Here is a 20,698-nt window from a genome sequence, read left to right as displayed (position 1 = left end):
AGTAATGTAAGCTCACATGACATTTATGACACTTTATTTGCCTCTTTTCAGTGGTGGAAGTACGAATGTAAATTCCAATGAGCCAAATGTACATCCTATTGGGGTTTCTAAAAATGTTACAGATCAACCTATTACTGATGCAGATGTACATGATGTACTCGATGAGGAAAGGGCTGAAAATGACCAGGCTAGAGGTATGCCAAAATGGCTAGTGCATACATTGCGATAGTAAATTGGATGCACCTTTGTGTAGTTGTATCCATTCAAGCTCTATGCATCTTATGCATCAAATTGTTATGCTTTGGCTGTGTCTAACTTACATGATGTTGAGGAGCCTCTGTCTTTTGATGAAGCACAAAATTCAAAAAATAGGATGGCTACCATGCAATCAGAATATGATGCACTTATAGAAAATGACACATGGACTTTATGTGATTTGCCTCCTGGAAAAAAGACCATTTGCACGAAGTGGGTTCAAGCTGGATGGTGAGATTGATCGCCATAAGGCTCGACTTGTTGCAAAGGGTTATGCACAGCAAAAACGAATGATTATGAAGAGATTTTTTCTCCCGCTTGTCGTATGACTACTACTGTGCATTTTCTATGTACATTGGCAACTCATTTTGGTTGGGATGTACATCAATCAGACATTGTTACTGCTTTCTTGAATGGTGACATATTTGAGGAAGTTTATGTAACGCAGCCTCACGGTTTTGTCAAGAAAGGACAAGAGGACAAAGTGTGCAGATGTAAGAAGGCTTTGTATGGGTTGAAGCAATCTCCTCGTGCTTGGTATAAGAAAGCTCACACTCATTTGGTCAAACAAGGATTTTGTAACAGTACAACAGAAAGCACATTGTATGTAAAGTGTGAGGGTGATGTACTTCTCATCATGGTTCTTTATATCAATGATTTGTTGATCGTTGGTCCCAATGAGGCACATATTGCTGAATGTAAGGCTGATTTGAATGCTACTTTCAAGATGAAATATTTGGGGATGTTGCATCATTATTTGGACATACAGTTTACGCAGTATGATGGTGGTATTTCCTTGTGTCAAAAAAGTTACATAGAGACATTGCTATGTAAGTTTGGACTTGAGGATTGCAAAGCTGTTGCCACTCCCATGGAAACAGGTTTGAAGTTGAGTCTACATGATGTTGGTGATCCTGTTGATGTCACTCTTTACCAAACTGCTGTTGGCTGCCTCATTTATGTATGCAACCAGAGGCCGGATATTCAGTTTGCAGTCTCACAGGTCAGCAGATTTATCCATAGCCCAGGGTCTAAGCATTGGCAGGCTGTCAAGAGGATTTTCCACTACCTTAGTGGTACTTTACATCTTTGCTTGTTTTATTTAAAGGGGGGATCATTTCCGCCAAACTTACATGATTTTTCGGACTCAGATTGGGCTGGTTGTTTTGGCACGTGAGTGTCCACAAGTGGTTTTTGTTTCATGCTTGGCAGTTCATGTATATCATGGTTGATCAAGAAGCAACCTATTGTGGCCACTTCTAGTTGTGAGGCTGAGTCAGGGCAGTCTTCATAGCTATGGTTGAGTGTGTATGGCTCAGACGCCTTATGGCTGATTTGGGTGTTGGACAGGACACTACCAACACTATCTACACTGACAGTCAGAGCGCATTGGTAGTTGCGAGGAACCCAATTTTTCATGCTCGCACATTGAGGTGCATTACCACTATGTCAGGGAGAGGCTCTCAGCAGGAGAGATTGGCTTGGCTTATGTGCCAACATAGGACAAACTTGCAGATCTTTTCACAAAGGCATTGTCTCGTGAGAAGCTCAAAGCTTTCCGCAAATCTTTGGGCTTACTCCCCTTTGTGGACTGATCATTTCCTCAGGGCATGGCACTTCCCTTTACTCATGTGCCAGCTCTTGTTCACCGCATCACTCCAGCGGGGATTTGTTACCATATACATGTGGTAGTGATGTGTGTGAACACACTAGGACCACCAGGGCATTCTTTACCTCTTTAGGAGGTTTTTTCCCCCATGCATTGTATATACGCCCATGACTCTAGGGCTATCTATTTTTTCTTCCATTGCACACTAAGTAATACACTCTCAGTTATGCGCCTAGAGCTTCCTTCGTCTTCTCCAAGCTGTGTGTGTTTCTCTGCAACCCTAATTCCAACAATAAACGCATACTTTTTGGAAGATGGTAAACCTTCAAGTAGGACACCTATCAACAAAAAATCCATCTCCTTCGATAACACTTCCCTCCCATGATATAAAGGGGCATTTGCCTTCAACACAAACACACGTGATCATTTCTTGGGCAACATCATGAGCTTCTTCATTTTGAGACCTCTCAATATGTTACAAACTCCATGCTTCAAACTTTTTGAGCAATGATTTCACCTTGAACCACAAATTCTTCAGTTTAGAATTCTAATTTTTCCATCCTCCCAATACTTGATTCATGACTAACAAGGCATATCCTTTGATTTGCAAGCGTCTAATTCCCAACTGTAAGCAAATGTCCAATCCACCTTCAAGAGCCATGTACTTGGCATTCATGGCCACAATTAGGATTACTATGACCCATGACTCTGCATTTATTCATTCACTTCTTGCATACCTTGAGCCCTGCCCTTGAGAGTTTTCTATTGTGTTGCCTATGCCATCCTCAACTACTCTTACATGACCCTCGCCAGCTTATGAGGCACATTCTAACATGCCCACCTACTCTTGGTTCGCATCATTGTCATCTTCGAATGAGTTTTTATTTTCTATGCAATTTTTTTTGCAGAGCTCAGCCATGAAGAAGAAGAGACAATTGTTTTCATGAGCCATGTAGGCCAGTATAGAGGAACATGAAGTAGAACTAGAAGAGATTCTCCAACCAGTCAAAGAGAAATGTTGTGTACCTCAGCAGAACATTGGCAAGTACATCTTTCAAGTCATCGATACCTTTGATTCTGATCCTAGAGTAGTTACAATCAATGGCAGAACATTACATATGATTTTTGTAGCATTAGCACATCTTTTTGGTTTATCATTTGAGTCGAAACCACAACCTTGCTTGACAGATGAGACAAGCAATTTTTTAAAGGAGACACCACTAACAGAGAAGAAATGGAAGGATGAGGGACAAGGTATCCTAGTGTCAGCCCTGGAGTGCAAAGCAGTCTATAAGTTTTTCGCAAAAGCTATTAGTTTGAAAAACATGTTTCTAAAAAATTATTCATCATGCTACTGGATTGGACAAAGAATATTGAAGTATCAATCACCACACTATTACCAGTGTAATGATCCAAAGCAGAAAAGTGAAGAACTAGAATCTATTCAAAGCATGGTATGTTTGCCAATTTCTCTACTAGGAAACTTGCCTCCATCACATGTCAATGTCACAAATGCTTCAGCAAAGTTTACTGGGATAACATCAGCCAAGGACCAGACGACGGATCCAAAACATTAGCAAGCGATAACCACAAAACAAGCAACTCTAGTTATTGTGGGAGCAAAGCAAGACATTGCCAAGTTGCAAGCTATGGCATCAGAGGCTGCATCAAAAAGACAAAAGATCAAAGAAGGCTTTTGGGATCAAATCAAAGCTCAGAGAAAAAAAGTTCCATCGGCAACTACCTAGACCACTTCAAAGTCAACTACTGTTCAGACTCAGGGGACATCAGTAGATCAAAAGGCGATTGTATTGCCAGGAACACCACCAAAAGACACAACTGAAATCCCAATGAAGCTTGATCAAGCTACCACAGCTGAAAAGCCTATTGTATTGAGCTCTTCTATAAGGGAGACATCACTTGTCTTCAAAGGCATGATGACACAAGGGAGGGACCATATGTACACATTGATTAGGTGTACCAATGAGCTCCTCCAATTGTTTATTGAACGTCTAACCTCTAAATTACAATTCAAAGAAATGGCTGAAATTTTGTTTGAGGCTCGAATCAAGACTGATCAACCACATCCGGATGGTTGGATTCCCCAAGGCGTCCACTAGGAAATATGTAAGATAGTACGATTTATGACTAGGTACATTTACAAAAAAATGTACTTACATAGAGGGTTTTTTAATTGAGAAAGTGAAAATTTTCATAGATATGGCTAGTTTTTTTACAAAAATGCACACATAAGGGGTACGTATAATACTTGAGAATATACATGTAAGGGATTATTTAAATACCTCTCATTCGCACGTGCTATATGCAATTTTTACATAGTGGACTCCCGGGGTTGGATTCACACCACATCAATCTTCATAAGCTGGCCAGATCCTCACTCACCATGGGTAAGAAGACTCTCTATGATGCTGATACAAAGACCTAGAACGTGATAACGTGGTATAAACTCAAGATGGTGACCAATCACAGGGAGCAACTCTAGTAGGAAGCCACCTATCGGCTCATTCAGAAGGAGTATGTTGGGACTAGCAATCAACAAACGAGTCAATTTGAGACACTTCATACCCCACATCAGACAATTCAGAAGACAACATGGAAGAAGGCTCCAAATAAGCGGAACCGGTAGCATTTCAAAGAGGATTGAGATCATTCGCAAAAGAGCAAGTCAGAAGGAAAGTCGCAGAAGAGCCCGAGATCAGTGAGCATCACTGGGATATCTAGAATTTTTGAATATGCCAAAATTCAAAGAAAGGGGAGCAGGAATGTAGAGGATGGGAGCATACCTTAGTCGGCGCCCGGGGGATTCACTCTATATACAAAATGGCACGCCACCTGCGAGCGGACAACTTTGATAAAACCCCTATATACGACTCATATTAAGGAATATGACCCCCCTTTCCATGCTTATATGACAATCAATGAAGAAAACTATCGTACCCCTATCTTACATATAACATTAAAGTCTCGCATGATCTAACAGAGTAAAACTAGTCAAAGAGTGTGTAGCATAGTGACTGGCAACGTACTAAGGAACCACAATTGTTGATAACTAGATGTAGCCTCAATGTGTCTTATTTTGACTTTCAAACTATGTGTCCAATCAGCCTGCACTCAAGCTACTCATCCAATTTTGACCCATCTAAATTACTCAAAAAACATGGTTCTAAAGTTGTGTTAGGTTCTCCGTGTAAACTTGCATCTATACAAACTCTTTATAGATTTCATCTCTCAAAAAATGAACTATAATCACAAACTTAAGCAATTGATATAAAGCAGTGTTAGTTCTTACATGTATCTTTGTAGCTATTGAAGGGCATACTCTTTTGGGAAGCCATGATTTTGAAACACAACATAACTAATCAAAATTGTCGGTAGGAGGTGGTGAGGGCAATGGAGGAAAAAACTCCCAAGTTTCAAGCGTGCAGGAGGGAATGGGTGAAAATGACTTAGACAACAAAGCTTAGTTTTCAATAAATGTAGCCACTATAGATTTGGAGCACTATCATTATTCGTTTACTTTTTAAGTCTCCTATAAATGTACTCTATAATAAAGCAAGTATTTGGATTTCTGAAAAAAAAGTATGAAAGGAGAAAGTTAGTTTCCCATTATCTCTCTCTACACTGGCAGGGCATTTCTTACAAAGCCAAATTTACAACAATACAAGCTCGGCACTAGAGTAGAAAATTTTCTATTGGAAGCAATGACCTCATAGCTGTTGGGTTGAGATTCAAGATTTACATTAGAAGTTTTGTTATCTCAAGATAAGGAAGCAATGACCTCGTAGAGCTGCTGGGTTGAGATTCAAGATTTACATTAGAAGCTTTGCTATCTCAAATAAGTGTAAGAATGCAGCTAGGGTGATAAACAGGTATGACAATATTGGTGGGATTCATGTAGTTTGAAGGACAAAGATCATGTCTACAATGGTGCTTGCCAAAAATAGAGGATGATCAATTGCAGTTGTGGTAGCTCATGCTTGAATGCTAGCCGAAATAGGTGCATGTGGATGGAGGAGCTCCAACCAATTAAGGTAGTGAGCCGGATTATTACCCTCCAAGAAGAAAGTCATATTCCACTTAAACCAACAGTAAAAAGAGACCACTGAGGGGAGGTATGTATCATCCATGGTACCTCTAGGGCTTGTGGTAGTATGTTACTCTAGAAGATTTCCGAACTAGGTGACCTGGGTGCTTTGTACAATGAATGAGGCAGTTATTTCTAAATCAAGTCCTTGACTATTCAGATTGCCGAGGTGGACAAGCACCACATTCCAAAATCCCAACCTCTTGGTTTGGAAGCTTGGTGTTGAGAGGGTATTATAAGATTAAATTTCTAAAGTTGAGCACATATACACACATACTAAATATATCTTAGATATGTATGTATATGTTACATGTATTATGTATAAGAATGTGTGTGTGCACAATGAAATACATTTACACACATTCACACATATATGTATGTATATGTTACATGGGTAGGAGTGTGTGTGTGTGTGTGTGTGTGTGTGTGTGTGTGTGTGTGTGTGTGTGTGTGTGTGTGTGTGTGTGTGTGTGTGTGTGTGTGAGAGAGAGAGAGAGAGAGAGAGAGATATTAGAATGTGTGTGTGAGATAGGAGTGTCACACACACACACACACACACACTTTCCTACCCATGTAACATATGCATACATATATGTGTGAATGTGTGTAAAAAAAAAAATATATATATATATATATATGTATATGTATGTATATATATATGTCTATATATATATATGTGTGTGTGTGTGTGTGTGTGTGTGTGTGTGTGTGTGTGTGTGTGTGTGTGTGTGTATATGAATGTACAAACACACATTCATATTCATATAGCATGTACATACATATCTACAAGATAAATATACATTGATATAGATATATATTAAGGGATGAGGAGTGAGGACTGAGTCAGGCAACTTGGTGATGCTTGCCATTGGAAGTAAATAAGTCAACTGATGAGTTAGGCACGAGTGTGTTCAACGTGTTTCTAATGCGTATGCAAATCCCTTGTTTGTTTCGTTCTTGACAAAGTCTTGCGAGATTTGGCGTTGCACATCAAATTGCAGCCTATTTATGATAATAGTCAAAAGGCTATACACGCTTTGCATACTCTAGTCATTCTTATTTTTATGAGCTCACTGTCGTTTGTTCCCAACACGGAAAGATAACAGATAGTTGTGAGGCCAAGAATGGGCGGCAGCAATTGCATATGTATCCATGGTACTGACCCTAATCATCACGAATGCGCAACAATAATCGGTGGTCGGCGTGCATCACTGTGGCACTCTAATTACATGCACATATTATAATGGATCCACTCCACCATTCACAAACTGCAACTAATTACTGCCCATTGCTAGAACTTCTATTACTCATTTTGCAAGTTAATTAACTGCAGTTTTTTTTATTGCCCATCCAGCTGGAGAAAAATTTATCGATTGATCGTTTGTGCATGATGTCAAGCAATTCCTCCACACTGGTCGACTCCTTTCTGGTAGTCTTGTGATGAAATCCATGGAAATGCTTACCGATTTTTCTGGAGGAATATCCAAAGGATGGAGTAGCCCTCCAACCTTGAGGCGCTCATGTTTATTGACCTGACACTTCTTGCATTGCAGCATGACTTGGCTAGACTTCCTAGAACAAATTTAACCAGTTTAGATTGAAAAGGCCACACAAGCAACCCTCGCTTTTTGTGTATGCAACCGGCGTTCATGCAACATCACTTTTCCAATGAAGTGGGATGAAAGTTTCATTTTGAAAATTTGATTTTGAGAGATCATCTTTTCAATTGTATGTACATCTTCAGACATTTCATTTACCTGATCTCTCACTATCACAAGTTCTCATGGATAAAGTAAGCATCTAGACACCTTGAGAAGAATTTCAATTTCCATAGCTGCTTTGTGACCTTCAAGGTGATAAAAGGTTTAATTCAAGGTACAAGCAAGAGGTTTTAGATTATCGATCCATTGCTGTATTTTGATTTGACCAGCCTATGCTGACAGCGGCGGCTTACTAGCTAATATTTCTTCGACTACCAATCACATAGAGATAGTCTACAATGTGATTAACACACTGCCTACATTATGCCAATCTGACTAGCTGGCTATAATTAAGAGGTGGGAGGATGGGCTACATATATAGTACAAGTTATAACAGAGAGGATTAAGTTCTTCTTTGCCTAGGTGTTGGGGAAGCGTTTGCATGCTTGCAAGTCCTTCAGCGGGTACACACCATGGAGCTGCTAATGTCAATGAAGTAGGTGGTTGTAGATGGTAAAAGCACGACTAAGCCGCATAAATCTCCATCCAAACCATGGAGCCCGATCTTCACTGCGTACTCACGATCAACATTGATACCCCAGTAATGCAATGGCAAAGTAACTAGCTCTCCACTTGATGAGAGAATGGTATCATCGATATTCTAGGCGGAGAGCACCACATCGCCATCATATTGCCAGAGGGGAGAAGACTTTCCCCTTGTGATGATCAACAAGGAAAAGATCGTTGTGTGTCACTTGTGGTTGCATCGAGGGGCTCGTGACACTGCCGACATTGCCACACCGCTTACTCAACCAAGCGATAATGTCACGGATGACATGATCAATGTTGTTATCAGGCTCCCCAAACAAAAGGCCATGCCACATTCCCTCATACATGATTATTGACTTGTCGATGCTGCTAGCTGACTCATAGAGACCCTTGCTCACCGATGCATCTGTTATAACATCCTTCTCTCCATGTAAAACCAAAAAAGGGAGAGTCACCTCTTCCATTCGCTGCTCCATGTCCAAGCTTGCATTCAGAAGCTCTAACCCCGTCTTCAACCGCGGTTTTCCTTGATAAGTGTAAGGATTCGCCCGCATCTACATCCACACAGACCCTCATTACCTCAACATGATAATTATAATTCCATCACAACAGTCCTAGACTATTTAACCAGAGATTAGTTCCAAAAACAAACGCAATCAATAAACAAAAATCAGAGTCATGTTCCACCAACAAGAACCCATGTGAGCACACACCAAGCTTCATTGAATTGCGACTCACCTCTGCTCTCTTTAGAGGATCCTTAAAGCCTGTCTCAATGATGTCTCGTGTCGGAACAACCTTCCAAGTGGGAAACACATTTGCCAACTTGCACAGAATGGATACAACCATGGGAGAGGGTTTCAGCTCTTCAGATATCTGAGGCAGCGGAAGACGGATTCCTTTTACTGACAATGGTGATTATCTTATGACAAGAGAACTCATCACACATATACAAATTGAATACATTGCACATCGGGGCTACCAAGATGGCGCCGTTCCAATTATTGGGCTGCCTGCGATGTATGCGGAGAGCGACCACGCCGCCCATGGATTCACCCAACAAGAAGGAAGCCTTGTTTTTGTATTCTTCCTTCTCTGTAAGGATCAAAAGCAAAAGAATAAACTACCACCCATATAAATCTATGAAACAGATTTTCAGTCAAGAAGGCCCTAGGGGAACACATACCTCTAATGCTTTGGAAGAAATCAATGCAATCGTCTACGATGTCATCAAAGCTTGTAATATAGCATCGGAGATGGCCGTCGGATTTGCCATGCCCCTCATAATCCACACCGAACACGGCGAAGCCCGCTTGCGCAAGGCGAATTCCAGTGCCCCGCATGAAGAGGCTACATTCTACGCCATACCCTATACACACACATAAACAACCAATCTTGTTTATATGAGAGACACATAAATACATATGTACACAATATTAAAATCCTGCATGACAAGTCGTGATATAGAGCTCAATGGATTGCGGGCGATGGTGATCAGTAGCTCAAATGATATAAGACGTGGGCGAGAGCAGCAATGAATATTGTACCGTGTGACAAAGGAAGACCAGAGCTTTGATGGAGGAGGAGGAGGAGGGGAGCCATTGACAGGTGAAGAACTTGAGACCTTTAGAGTTGAGCACGAACTCTTCTTCGTATAGGAAATTCTCCATAACTTGTGTGTGTGTGTGTGTGTGTGTGTGTGTGTGTGTGTGTGTGTGTGTGTGTGTGTGTGTGTGTGACAGAGAGAGAGAGAGAGAGAGTTTGTGCGCTTAGTGTATGATTGCACTCAGTGTACTTAAATGATAAGTGCATATGAGGGGCATACGATGTTGAAAGCTATTTGTATCCGAGGATACAAATTGCGCATGCGCGCGCGTGTGTGTGTGTGTGTGTGTGTGTGTGTGTGTGTGTGTGTGTGTGTGTGTGTGTGTGTGTGTGTGTGTGTGTGTGTGTGTGTGTGTGTGTGTGTGAGAGAGAGAGAGAGAGAGAGAGAGAGAGAGAGAGAAGGGGGGGGGGGGGGGGGGGGGGGGGGGGGGGGGGGGAGGAAAAGGTGGTGCATGGAGCGATGGGCACATAGCGTTCAAAAGTTTCGACGCAAAAAAATCATCAGATTTTTCTAGTCACGCACGCATTCTAATTTCAACTTGCTTGCGAAGGGTCGGCGGTCCCATTTGACCCTCAAATTTTTATTTTTATTTTTTTGAGATAACAGTAAATTTGATTAAAAAAGAGAAAGAAAAGAGGTCACATCAGGTCTGTCAGGCTGGGTGAGAGACAACTATCACTTTCCTAGACAGTTGGAGGTCATAACTAATCTAACACCAGAATAGACCTTGAGCATCATGGAATCCCATGTTTGCCACCTACATGTCTTCTCAATAAGATACAAGGGATGAGAGACAGACTCTTTCATGGGCTTTATACAAGCAAGTGATATAAGCTGTAGTTGAGAGAGCCAGTCGTATACATTTTCAGACCATTGATTATTAAAAATGGCAGAGTTCCTCTGGATCCAACAGTCCCAAAGATATGACAGTCTCCACTTGTTCCATAAAGGAATGTCCAAATGACTACAAATTCCCAATAGAATTTCATGAGGCTGAAGAGGTTGGGGATGCAGAGGTTCACATAGCTGGTACAATAGTCTGAGCTTAGGTAGGTTAGCAGGAAAATCAATAAATACATGTTGGATGTCTTTAGGCAGGGAGCATCTTCTACATTTTCCATCCCCTAGTTTGCATTTGAGTGCCCTCATAGCAGTCCAAACTCCCTGGTGGACTACCAGCCAGGCCAAGAAAATTTGTTTTGCAGGTGTATTGAAACCCCATATGCACTTGAATCTATAGATCCACTGCTTAGAGCTCCAGTTGACATTCCATTTGAGGTTAAGCTTCCTTCTGAGTTTGTCCTCCAAATCAGGGAGTAATGAGGCCCTTCTGTGGATCTCTTTGGTCAACCTGATTTGTCTCCTGCAAGGATTCCAAGCAGTAGCCATGTAACTTCCTTTGCAGATGTCATCCCACTTCTTGATTTTATTGGTTCCGCTACTCTCTCTATTCCCCTTCATCATCACGCACATCACATCTCAATCACATGTAGGTCTCATGGGCCACCAGCGCCACAAAATGCATGGTTATGAATTACTTGTTGCAATAATTTTGTCTCTTGCATGCTCACAAGTGCACTAATTATTTGTCTTAGGTACCCCCACACATAGGGGGGATAATTGTTATAAGAGAAAATTACCAAAATACCCCTCTATTTTTTGGAAATTCTCAGAATACCCCATTGCTTAGTCATAAATTCCCAAAATGTCCTTCAAATTTTCCACCATTCCCAAAACACCTTTGGTTGTGAGATTAAATATTTTTTAAAATAAAAATATTTGTATCTTTTTATAAGAAAACTGATTGTCTTTCAATACAAGATGCTAAAAATAGAATTCGAGTTGGTTATATAGGTTTCGGAGATGAATTGCTTCATTACTTTTAGTCATAATTGCCTTTTTTTTGCTAGGTAATTTGTGACAAATTACGTGCTAAGCACTCAGAAATGGATCTTAATTGTCAAAAAGGAATAAAGATTAGAAAATCTTGAACAATCCAACGAAAATAGATACAAGGGTATTTTGGGAATTTTTGAAATTTGAGAGGTATTTTCGGAATTTCCACAAATTAGAGGGATATTTTTTAAAAAAATCCTTATTATAAATTACACCCTCTCCCCCTCTCATAATTGCACCTCTTTGAGGTGCAATTAGATTTATGACATCTTACCCCTTCCCCCCCTCATGTGTGTGGGTGAGTGAGCCGATGTCCAATCAAGGGTCACATCTTCCTCTCTAACAAATTACCCCCTCTTATGTGGAGGGTGCAATACATGCAACTTCGCAACTACGTAGATTTAGGCATAGTCTCACCAATTATATATTAATGATAACTAGTGCATGTGTGACCACATCCTTACATCTCCCTCCTGTACGCAATTCTAAAATCCATCTTCAAAGCAATGATAGCTATGGGACTATACAACACTTCTTTGATTGAAAGGCATCGACACCCAAAAGTGATCCATGAATCCTAACCATTCTTCATGTATACACTCACACATAATTCACAGCTCTCACATAGTTTAGACCTCGACTCAAGCTCAATACACAGTGCAACAATCCTTGTTCACACAACTCACATCTCCATTGGCACTCATCCACTATAATTATGCACCCTTTTGTGGACCCTTGATGCCTCGTGGGACGTCCATCACTTAATCATGATGCAAAGGCAAAAATAATAATGACCCTTCAAAATTGTTAAAAATACTTTACTTCCTATATGGCCCACATTTTGAAATTTCTTCTTGGGGAAAGCTTCACAGGGAAGAACTCCCTCTTCTTGCAATTTATAAACAATTTGTGCAACCCTTTAAAAACTATGTTCAAATACTCATTATGCTCTTTTAAGAACTTAAGAGTAGACCATGATATTATTAAGTAGGCCCAGCCAATTTTCGTTTTTGGTTGCATTAGAGGGTATCTCAAGCAGATGCTCTTATGGCTTTGAGGAAAAAAAGAACGCGACAGCGCATAGAGGAGAAAAAAAAGGGTTACGAGAGAGAGAGAGAGAGAGAGAGAGAGAGAGTCTGCATTGCGAGTCGGACAGACAGGGTTACGAGAGGGCTGCCATTTCTTGAACAGAGGAAGAGAGAAACGGAGTGACACGAAGGTAGATGGGAGGCAGACAAAGGAGGACGAGTGCGCAGAGGACATGCCACTCTCTCTATCTCTATCTCTCTCCCCCCTGTATGTCCATCGCCCAGTGTTGAGCACTCGAGCCAAGGATTTCATTAACGTAATCACGATCGGGTGATTACGTTAATAACTCTAGTATTTACACAAAAAAATCACGTGATCACGTTAATTGTTAACGTGACTTTGATTTTGACCTGCAAAAACCTATAGAGCCGGTTAGCCCTCCGGGTTTTCCATTTTTCCCTGCGCGGCCCGCCGGGCTTTTTCATTTTCCCGGCGAGCCCGCCGGGAAAATGAAAAAGCCCGGCGGGAGTAATTATATATAGTAAATAGTGTGCTAACCCCGGTCTTTTAGCTAGGCAAATCCTTGGGGAGTGTATCCGAGTGCCGGGTATAGTCATCTCCTTGTGAATTGACCTAAGGTTACAGAGTCATAGGTCCTTTTTTTGGGCCGAACGTGATACCACTTCTAAAATTTTTTAATTCGTTTACCGACATAAAGGTACGAAACCAAAACAACTGAAAAGTTGGAGAATCATGCTCATTGCGAAGAAGCCATTGGTCCAAATGAGGGTTGTAATTGGTTTAGAAGATGAGCATATGTAAATGACGAGTCGATAGTCAAGGGTCGGATGTCCTATACTAGTGTACCGGGCATATAAAGATCTTTGAAGTTTTGCATTTGAGTTTATTTACACTTGTCACTCCACAATATAAGCGCTATAATCCTTGATTGGGTTAAAATAGCTTTTATATATTGAATTGGTTGCATGGGTGGGCTACAATCCTTCACTGGTTACAAGTAGTTCTCAATTGAGTGATTATATTGAAGATTTATTTGCGTTAGTTCATGCATTGGTTTATACAGAGAGTGCATTATGTATTACGATAGATTATTAGTGCATGACAAATCATATATTTTATTGCTTTCGTTTGTTTTTTTGTAGCAAATGAAATTAGATGTGTCTTATTGTTTGCAAATCAAAGTGGACATATAAATAATCATTATAATAATAATAGCATAGAGAAATTCATAGCATTGTTATAGTTATTATGCCATGCATAGACTACATTGCAATGTGTATGGTTGCTCACAATATAGGTGATCGATATGTGGATTGACTAGCGTGCATTGAAGATCTCATATTGTGCATCATGGTTACTTTCATATTGAATGGTTTTTAAATTATAATATATATTGAAAATAAGAAAATGTTTCAAAACCTGAACATCTTGTTCTTTTGTCTTCAATTTTAATTTAAAAGCAATGGAGCAAAATGTAGGCACAAGTGGTACGAAGAAGCCAAAGAATAAAAAAGCTCTTGGCAAAAAGTGGGATTATGCTCACAACATATGCGACCGATATATGAAGTGGCAATGTAATTTTTTTCACACAACAAAATCATGCGGTGCACCATGTATTAGGGATCATTTTCTGGGTAGCGCTAAAAACAATTGTAAGAAATGTGAACATCCTCAGGCACCTGCAATTGCAAAGCATTTGAGAGAAGAGCTCGCCAAAAAAGGTGGCAAGAGACAACAGATATATAGCTTTGTGCCTTTGAGTCAAGAGTTCTCGCCACTTCCAGTTATGAGGCTGAGAACAGGGAAATCTTCACATTGTTACGATTCAGTGTGTCTGGCTCAAACACCTTACAAATGATTTGGGTGTTGGACAGGACATTGCCAACATCAGTCAGAGCGCATTGGCAGTTGTCGGGAACCCAATGTTTCATGCTCGCACAAAATGCATTACCACTATGTCAGGGAGAGAGACTCTCAGCAGGAGAGATCAACTTGGCTTATGTGCCAACAAAGGAAAACCTCGCAACTCTTTCCACAAAGGCATTGTCTCGTGAGAAGTTTGAAGCTTTTCGCAAAGCTTTGGTCTTAGTCCCCTTTTTGGACTGATCATGTCCTGGGGGCATGTAGTATACATGTGGTAGTGATGTGTGTGACCACACTTAAGAACGTCGGAGCATTTTTCCCTCACTAGGAGGTCTTTTGCTCCGTGCATTGTATGTATGCCCATCACTCTTATCTTTCATTGCACACTAAGTAACACCACTTTCTATTGTGTGCGTGGAGCTTCCTTCATCTTCTCCAAACTATGTATGTTTTCCTGCAATCCTATTTCCAACAATAGTGTGACATACATAGCCAGAGACGCAAACCGCATAATGCTCTAAATATAGGAATCCAAACTGCCAAGCTTCTATACATAGAGATTGTTGCAGGTTGATGCAAAAAATTTAGAGCTCAATATTTCAGAATTTGATATGACTAGCACATTCATAACATGCCAAAACCCTGGGATAGACTCCTGGATCATATTTATCTGACTCTATATGACAAAGATATGCAAAAGCCACTATTTTGGGAGATGAAAACAACAAAAACGAGCTACAACACTCCTTGCTCCTACTTCTTCTCTAAAAAATTCAACAATGGCTTGCTGCACAAGCTCTATACAAGCTTAATACACATGACTAAGATCAGATATGCAATATGGGATTCTCTTACACAACAATCTGCTTGCACACAATGCTGACGCAAAAGCTTCTGTGTACACAAGCATAACCGCTCGCAAATCGTAATGTGCACACAAGCTTAGCTTCAGCTCTGGTACCAGTTGAAAGTGCGCTTGTGCATGCCAAATGCGTGCATGCAGGGAAGGGAAGAGAGATGATAGCGTGATGTGTGGGTGGAGCAGGCCTCTAAGATGTGAGGAGCTCCTTATTCTTTTGGTATATGAATAATAAGGTTAGTGTGGTCAATGAGAGACGGACATTGGATGTCCAATGCCTTTACCCCAATAGTTGCCCCGTTGTTAGTCGTTGTGCCATGGTATCTCTCCTCATGGGTATCTTCATTCTTTGGGGATCAATGCAATTTTAATTCCATGCACTGCTTTAGGTTTTGCAACTATGTTGGTTGAAAAGTGGCCCCTTGCTAGGGTAGAGGAGACAATTTAGAGGCACTAAGAAAAGAGTAATTTTGAGGAAGATTTTGTAATTTTGTTCAAATTTGAAACCTGAAAATTGCATGAGATTCTTCATGAAAAGACGAGTTAGGTAATACCAAGATATATATTTTTTAATTAAATTTGGATTGTCAATTTGAGGAAGCTTGATAATTGAGGCTTTTTAGAGGTTAGAGACACCCAAGGACCAATAGTTGAACATTTTTAAGCATATCACAAGTTGATACATAAGCAAGATTCCAAGTACATTCCAAAACTTTGACTCTAAATTGGGGTGGGGGGGGTGGCTTTTTAAAGGCTCCCATACCACAGCTGGTTCCTCTATCCTAGACTAGCATGTGGTTGCTCATAAATACAAAAATAGTCACCTTTAGTGGCACATAACTTCAAATTTTTTTCTTCGTTGCTTCTATAAAGCTCATTAATGATCAAAGCACAGGCATTTACTTCAATTTCTTTAGCACTTTGACGAGTTTTAGTCATGTACCGTGGAAAGATTTGACTACAGCGATCTGAGATATTTTTCCTATTTCTGTCATGCCAAGGGCAAACCCAGGTGAGTAGGACTCGGGCCAAGGGCCGGTTGCTAAAGGCGGACATGGAGATTCTATTCAGTGGACAAGGGATATATAATGGGGGGTTGGACGGAGAATCTTCATTACGCAGCTCATGGGTCTTACATTGGTATCAGAGCAAGGTGGGAGAAGGAACAAGGGAGCTATGGAGGAGGGGAGAAGGAGGTCTCACATGGTGACGCATGAATGTTGCATGATCTCTCTCTCTCTCTCTCTCTCTCTCTCTCTCTCTCTCTCTCTCTCTCGTTCGTCACCACTCGCATGGCAAAGAGGGAGGAGAAGGGGAAAGCCCGGCTATGGCGGCATTGAAAGTGGGTATGAGAGTGTGCATGAGGCATGCAGGCAGAGCCCTGTAATCGTGGAGGAAGGTAGGCCTTGGCGGACTTGGACATGGTCAAGGCGGCCATGAAAACTCTGCAAGCAGGCACGGGCACCTCCCCCTACACTTCGACATGGTCAAGGCGGCCATGAAAGCTCTACAAGCAGGCATGGGCACCGCCCCCTACACACACAGGACCGAGTTCACTGCGACAGCAAAAAGCATGGCGCTGGTTCCAAATAGGATATCCAGGCCATGAGCAGCAACTCTCGACCTAAGTGCAAGGCCTGGGAAGGCCCCCATCGCTCCATGCGTCCTCTTTTCTCCTGCGTTGTGGCGGCAACACGCCATTGAAGCTTCATCACTTTTATTTTATTTTTAAAGTTCAATTGCCTATTTTTTGACCACACCCCAATTAGGGGTGTTGACCCACGGGCTCGCAGGTAGTTTGGCAAGGGCAAAGAGAGCAACTTTGCAGCTGCGAGTTCCAAGGGACCAAGGTCGAGCAAGGATGGAAAGTTCGCAGGGGTTCAAAGCAAGGAGGACAAGTCCACAAAGTCTCGAATACATCAGGAATTTGATGGCTAATGCCGCTTTGCAAGGCCATCGGCACGATGTAGGACATCATGATCACGGACTCAACCTCGTCTTCAGAAGCTGTTAATAACATGCAATTAGAAATTTTGATGCCCGTTATGTTGCAAGGAAGCTCCTTGATTTCGGGAGGCGATCTACACACAAATAACAGACATGGTATGCATATTTTGTTCAATTTTTTTATTTGATTAGTTACAATTATGCAGTGCAAGAAATTGCTAAGGCAGCAACATGCTTGGCATGAATGGTCATGCAACATGCAAGATATTGACAGCATGGCATGTCGATTCGCGTGATTATTGGGCAAGCAGGCATGCATGACATGTCTTGGATGATTCTTGTGCATGACTGCACGTTCAACACTTCAAGCACAAGCAGGACTTGTGACAGTTCGAAGCATTTACATTTTGTTTCATACATTGTTGGTTAACGCCCACAAATTAGATTGCAAACTCGTATCCAGCATACGCTTGTCGGAGGTTGAACGGTAAGACTAACCAAAACTCATGGCGTTCGGCAAGGCCTGTACCTAGACTTCATGAACATTGCCAAATTGTTCGGCATGGCCGACTCTTTGCACATCCGACTCTTTGCACGCCCGACAGAGCTCTCTTTTCCATGTCTCGGACAGCCGACAGTAGTACACATGATCGGCAAGGCCATCTACTTGTTCATTAGCTGCACATTGTTAAGGATGAGATAGTCGACATGGTCAATTCAATTTTGCCAAGATATATGTGGATCGATAGCAGCATTTGTTGGCTACACATTACTTATGTGAAGCACGGCTTCAGTTTATGCATTTTGCATTACGACTTCCCAAGATTGGCATGTGCTATGTGCATACAAACTCGGCAAGGATTTGGCACTATGCTTTCAGTATCTTTCCTTACGTACCAGATGGGCATGAATGCCATATGAGAGTGTATATGATATACGTGACAACTCTCTCTCGCACAACAGCTATGGCTATGAGCTATCTTCCAGTGAGTTTGTACTTCCAAATTTCAAGACAACTGGTTACAACAGGATGACCAGGTTAGACAATTTTAAGTTTTGCTTGTTTTTCCAGGTTTTCACATTTATTTTGGAAAATATTGTATGTTGTGCAAAGCAAAGTGCTTTGCAGTTTCACGTGAAGCAAGGCTTCTAACGTGTATACCGATACAGCCCATTGACTTCAAATTAAGGACATTGGTATACACGTTTCGGATACCTGCTTTCATTTTATGTGTGAAAATATCAAGTTCGGATGCCTCCCTAGCAATACAGGCTACTGTGCAAGGCACCTTTGTTTTGGCTCTCACGTTTGAGGCCGTCACTCTCGGCAAGGGCTTACAATTCTACATGCAAGGCATGCTAGCTTGGTGGATTCAATTCTACCGCCTCATGAATTACGCTTCCGCTATTACACTAGCCACTTTGTCAAGGACACAATAAGTGATGGGTTGTTTAACGTGCTTTTTTGTTAATGTCAGCACACAACAACATTAAAAGGAACCTACATTTAGGACCTAATTCACCGGAAAAGTGCCATATTTCCGTCATTTTTGTACAATCACGACCCCTGCAAGGTAGGTGGGTCAAGATGTGTTTTGTGTTTTTGTGTTACCTCTCTCGATGCGAGAGTCATACCAGAAAACTGTGAATTTCTTATAGGATAAGCTGCAAGTCAGGCATAAGATGCGTAAGAGCACATAGATTGAATACACACTCTAGAAACTTCAGGACAATTCCTCAACCCAACATGCTCTCCTTCTCTCTCCTTCTTATGTCTCTCGAAGAATAATAAAAACTTTCTAAGAATCTTTTGATACATGTTTCGCTCGTGAGTCAGCCTGAGCCAAGGTGCTCTAATTCTCAGCTAGCAAGTGGTCAAGACACCATCCAAATTAGTCTTCGTCAGTTCATCGATTGAACACTAATTGACATAAGGACTATGAGCCACACAGGCTGACTAAGAACCATTGTCAGATGTAGGGTAAGAGCTGTTGGGGTATAAAGCCCAATGTGGTCGCCCAGGTAAGTGGGCGGGCCGCCAGGTATGTACACATATTCTTTTGTAAAAACCTAATAAGAACTCACTATGCTCTACACATTACAGTAGAGCGAGTTCACCATATCATCGTGCTCTTCTTCTCGCACTCTCTCTCGCGTCGCACTTCCGCTCGTACTCCTTCAACTGGTATCAGAGCTCAGATCGAGGCTCGGGGCAGCATTGCAGGAGGCTAGAGTCACCAACTCAGATTGGAGTGAAATTCGACAGGCGAAGACACGGCCCCAAATCTCGTGGGAGAGCCCAAAGGGCCTGGTGTTGTCAGAATTTCATTCTGAGGTCATCTCGGCCACCGTTCGACTTCGACAAAGGTCTACGCAGGCCATTTTCGACTACGTGGTCTCGACGGGTGCAGATCCGACTCTGCAAATTTGGGGTTTTCGGCCTGTGACTCCAGGTGCTGAGGATATCGACACTCCCAGAGTGTTGATTTGTGGCTGTCTACACATCGAAGGACGGCTCACAGTTCTTGGAGGCGTGTCACATACGACACGGGCGCATCTACACACAGACTGTAGGCGACATCCACTAGTTCATCAGGTAGCTTGTGTTTGCTGCTTGATATTCCAGATTTCATCCTGACATTGCAGGTACTTCCACATGGGATGTATTGTCAGAGATGATGTATGTCTGTTGAGGGTTTGTTGGCTGTGAGTCACGCAGCAAACAACCGCCGCAGCGGTTACAGCATATAGTGGGAAATTTGTGGATGTATGACTTTGTGGGAAGTCTATGTACTGTCAGATTTACTGCAGCCTTTGTTGAGGGTCGAGTGAGGTTTTATTGAGTTGGGAGATTCTCGAATGTTGAGATCCTTTCGGTGATACAGGTCTTGGAGCGATCCCTCGAGCACCCTTAGATAGGCAGCTAGGATGTATTGACTGTGAGTTAGACAGTTGGGATTGCATCTTTGTTTTACTGCCGTTGAGGCATTGTCGCAGTCTATGCTTATAGGACAGTGACAGGACAGTGAGAGACAGTACAGGTGCAGGACAGGTTTACCCGCAGCTTACAGTGTCGGAGAGACAATGTTTTTTGAGCTGTTTTTTGGTCTGTTTTTAGTACACCAGAGCCATTTTACAAAGGAGACTGCCAAAATTTATGCAGAATCTGAAGCTTTCTTGGTTCATTTGATAGGTTGATATTGGTTCAGAGGTCAGTTTACAGGGGAAACTCTGCCGAATTTTTCCCAGAAAAGTAAAC

At 41.7% G+C, this 20,698-nt stretch overlaps 1 protein-coding gene across 1 annotated transcript; it reads right to left on the bottom strand.

Moving 5' to 3' along the window:
- Nucleotides 1-7,811: 7,811 nt before the first annotated feature.
- On the bottom strand, nucleotides 7,812-9,888 carry LOC147459987 (caffeoylshikimate esterase-like). The gene is made up of 5 exons (XM_086509938.1): nucleotides 9,843-9,888; nucleotides 9,405-9,587; nucleotides 9,183-9,313; nucleotides 8,957-9,094; nucleotides 7,812-8,772 (listed from the first exon to the last, which is right to left on the bottom strand). The coding sequence occupies exons 1-5, from the start codon at nucleotides 9,886-9,888 to the stop codon at nucleotides 8,356-8,358; spliced, it is 915 nt and encodes a 304-aa protein (XP_086366064.1). The 3' UTR covers nucleotides 7,812-8,355.
- Between the last annotated feature and the right edge of the window lie 10,810 nt (nucleotides 9,889-20,698).

This window comes from Adiantum capillus-veneris, chromosome 4, assembly GCF_014529385.1.
Source record: "Adiantum capillus-veneris isolate H3 chromosome 4, ASM1452938v2, whole genome shotgun sequence".
NCBI classification, from domain to species: Eukaryota; Viridiplantae; Streptophyta; class Polypodiopsida; order Polypodiales; family Pteridaceae; genus Adiantum; species Adiantum capillus-veneris.
The sequence above is the reverse complement of the archived record's forward strand: the minus strand, read 5'-3'. Positions and strand labels throughout refer to the sequence as shown.

Bases quoted from the DNA above. Each gene is read 5' to 3' on its own strand.
- LOC147459987 (XM_086509938.1), bottom strand. From the start codon at position 9,888: ATGGAGAATTTCCTATACGAAGAAGAGTTCGTGCTCAACTCTAAAG. The intron at 9,588-9,842 runs GTCTCAAGTTCT...GTGTGTGTATAG, and splicing joins GTTCGTGCTCAACTCTAAAG to GGTATGGCGTAGAATGTAGC. The intron at 8,773-8,956 runs GTGAGTCGCAAT...GTGTGGATGTAG, and splicing joins ATCCTCTAAAGAGAGCAGAG to ATGCGGGCGAATCCTTACAC.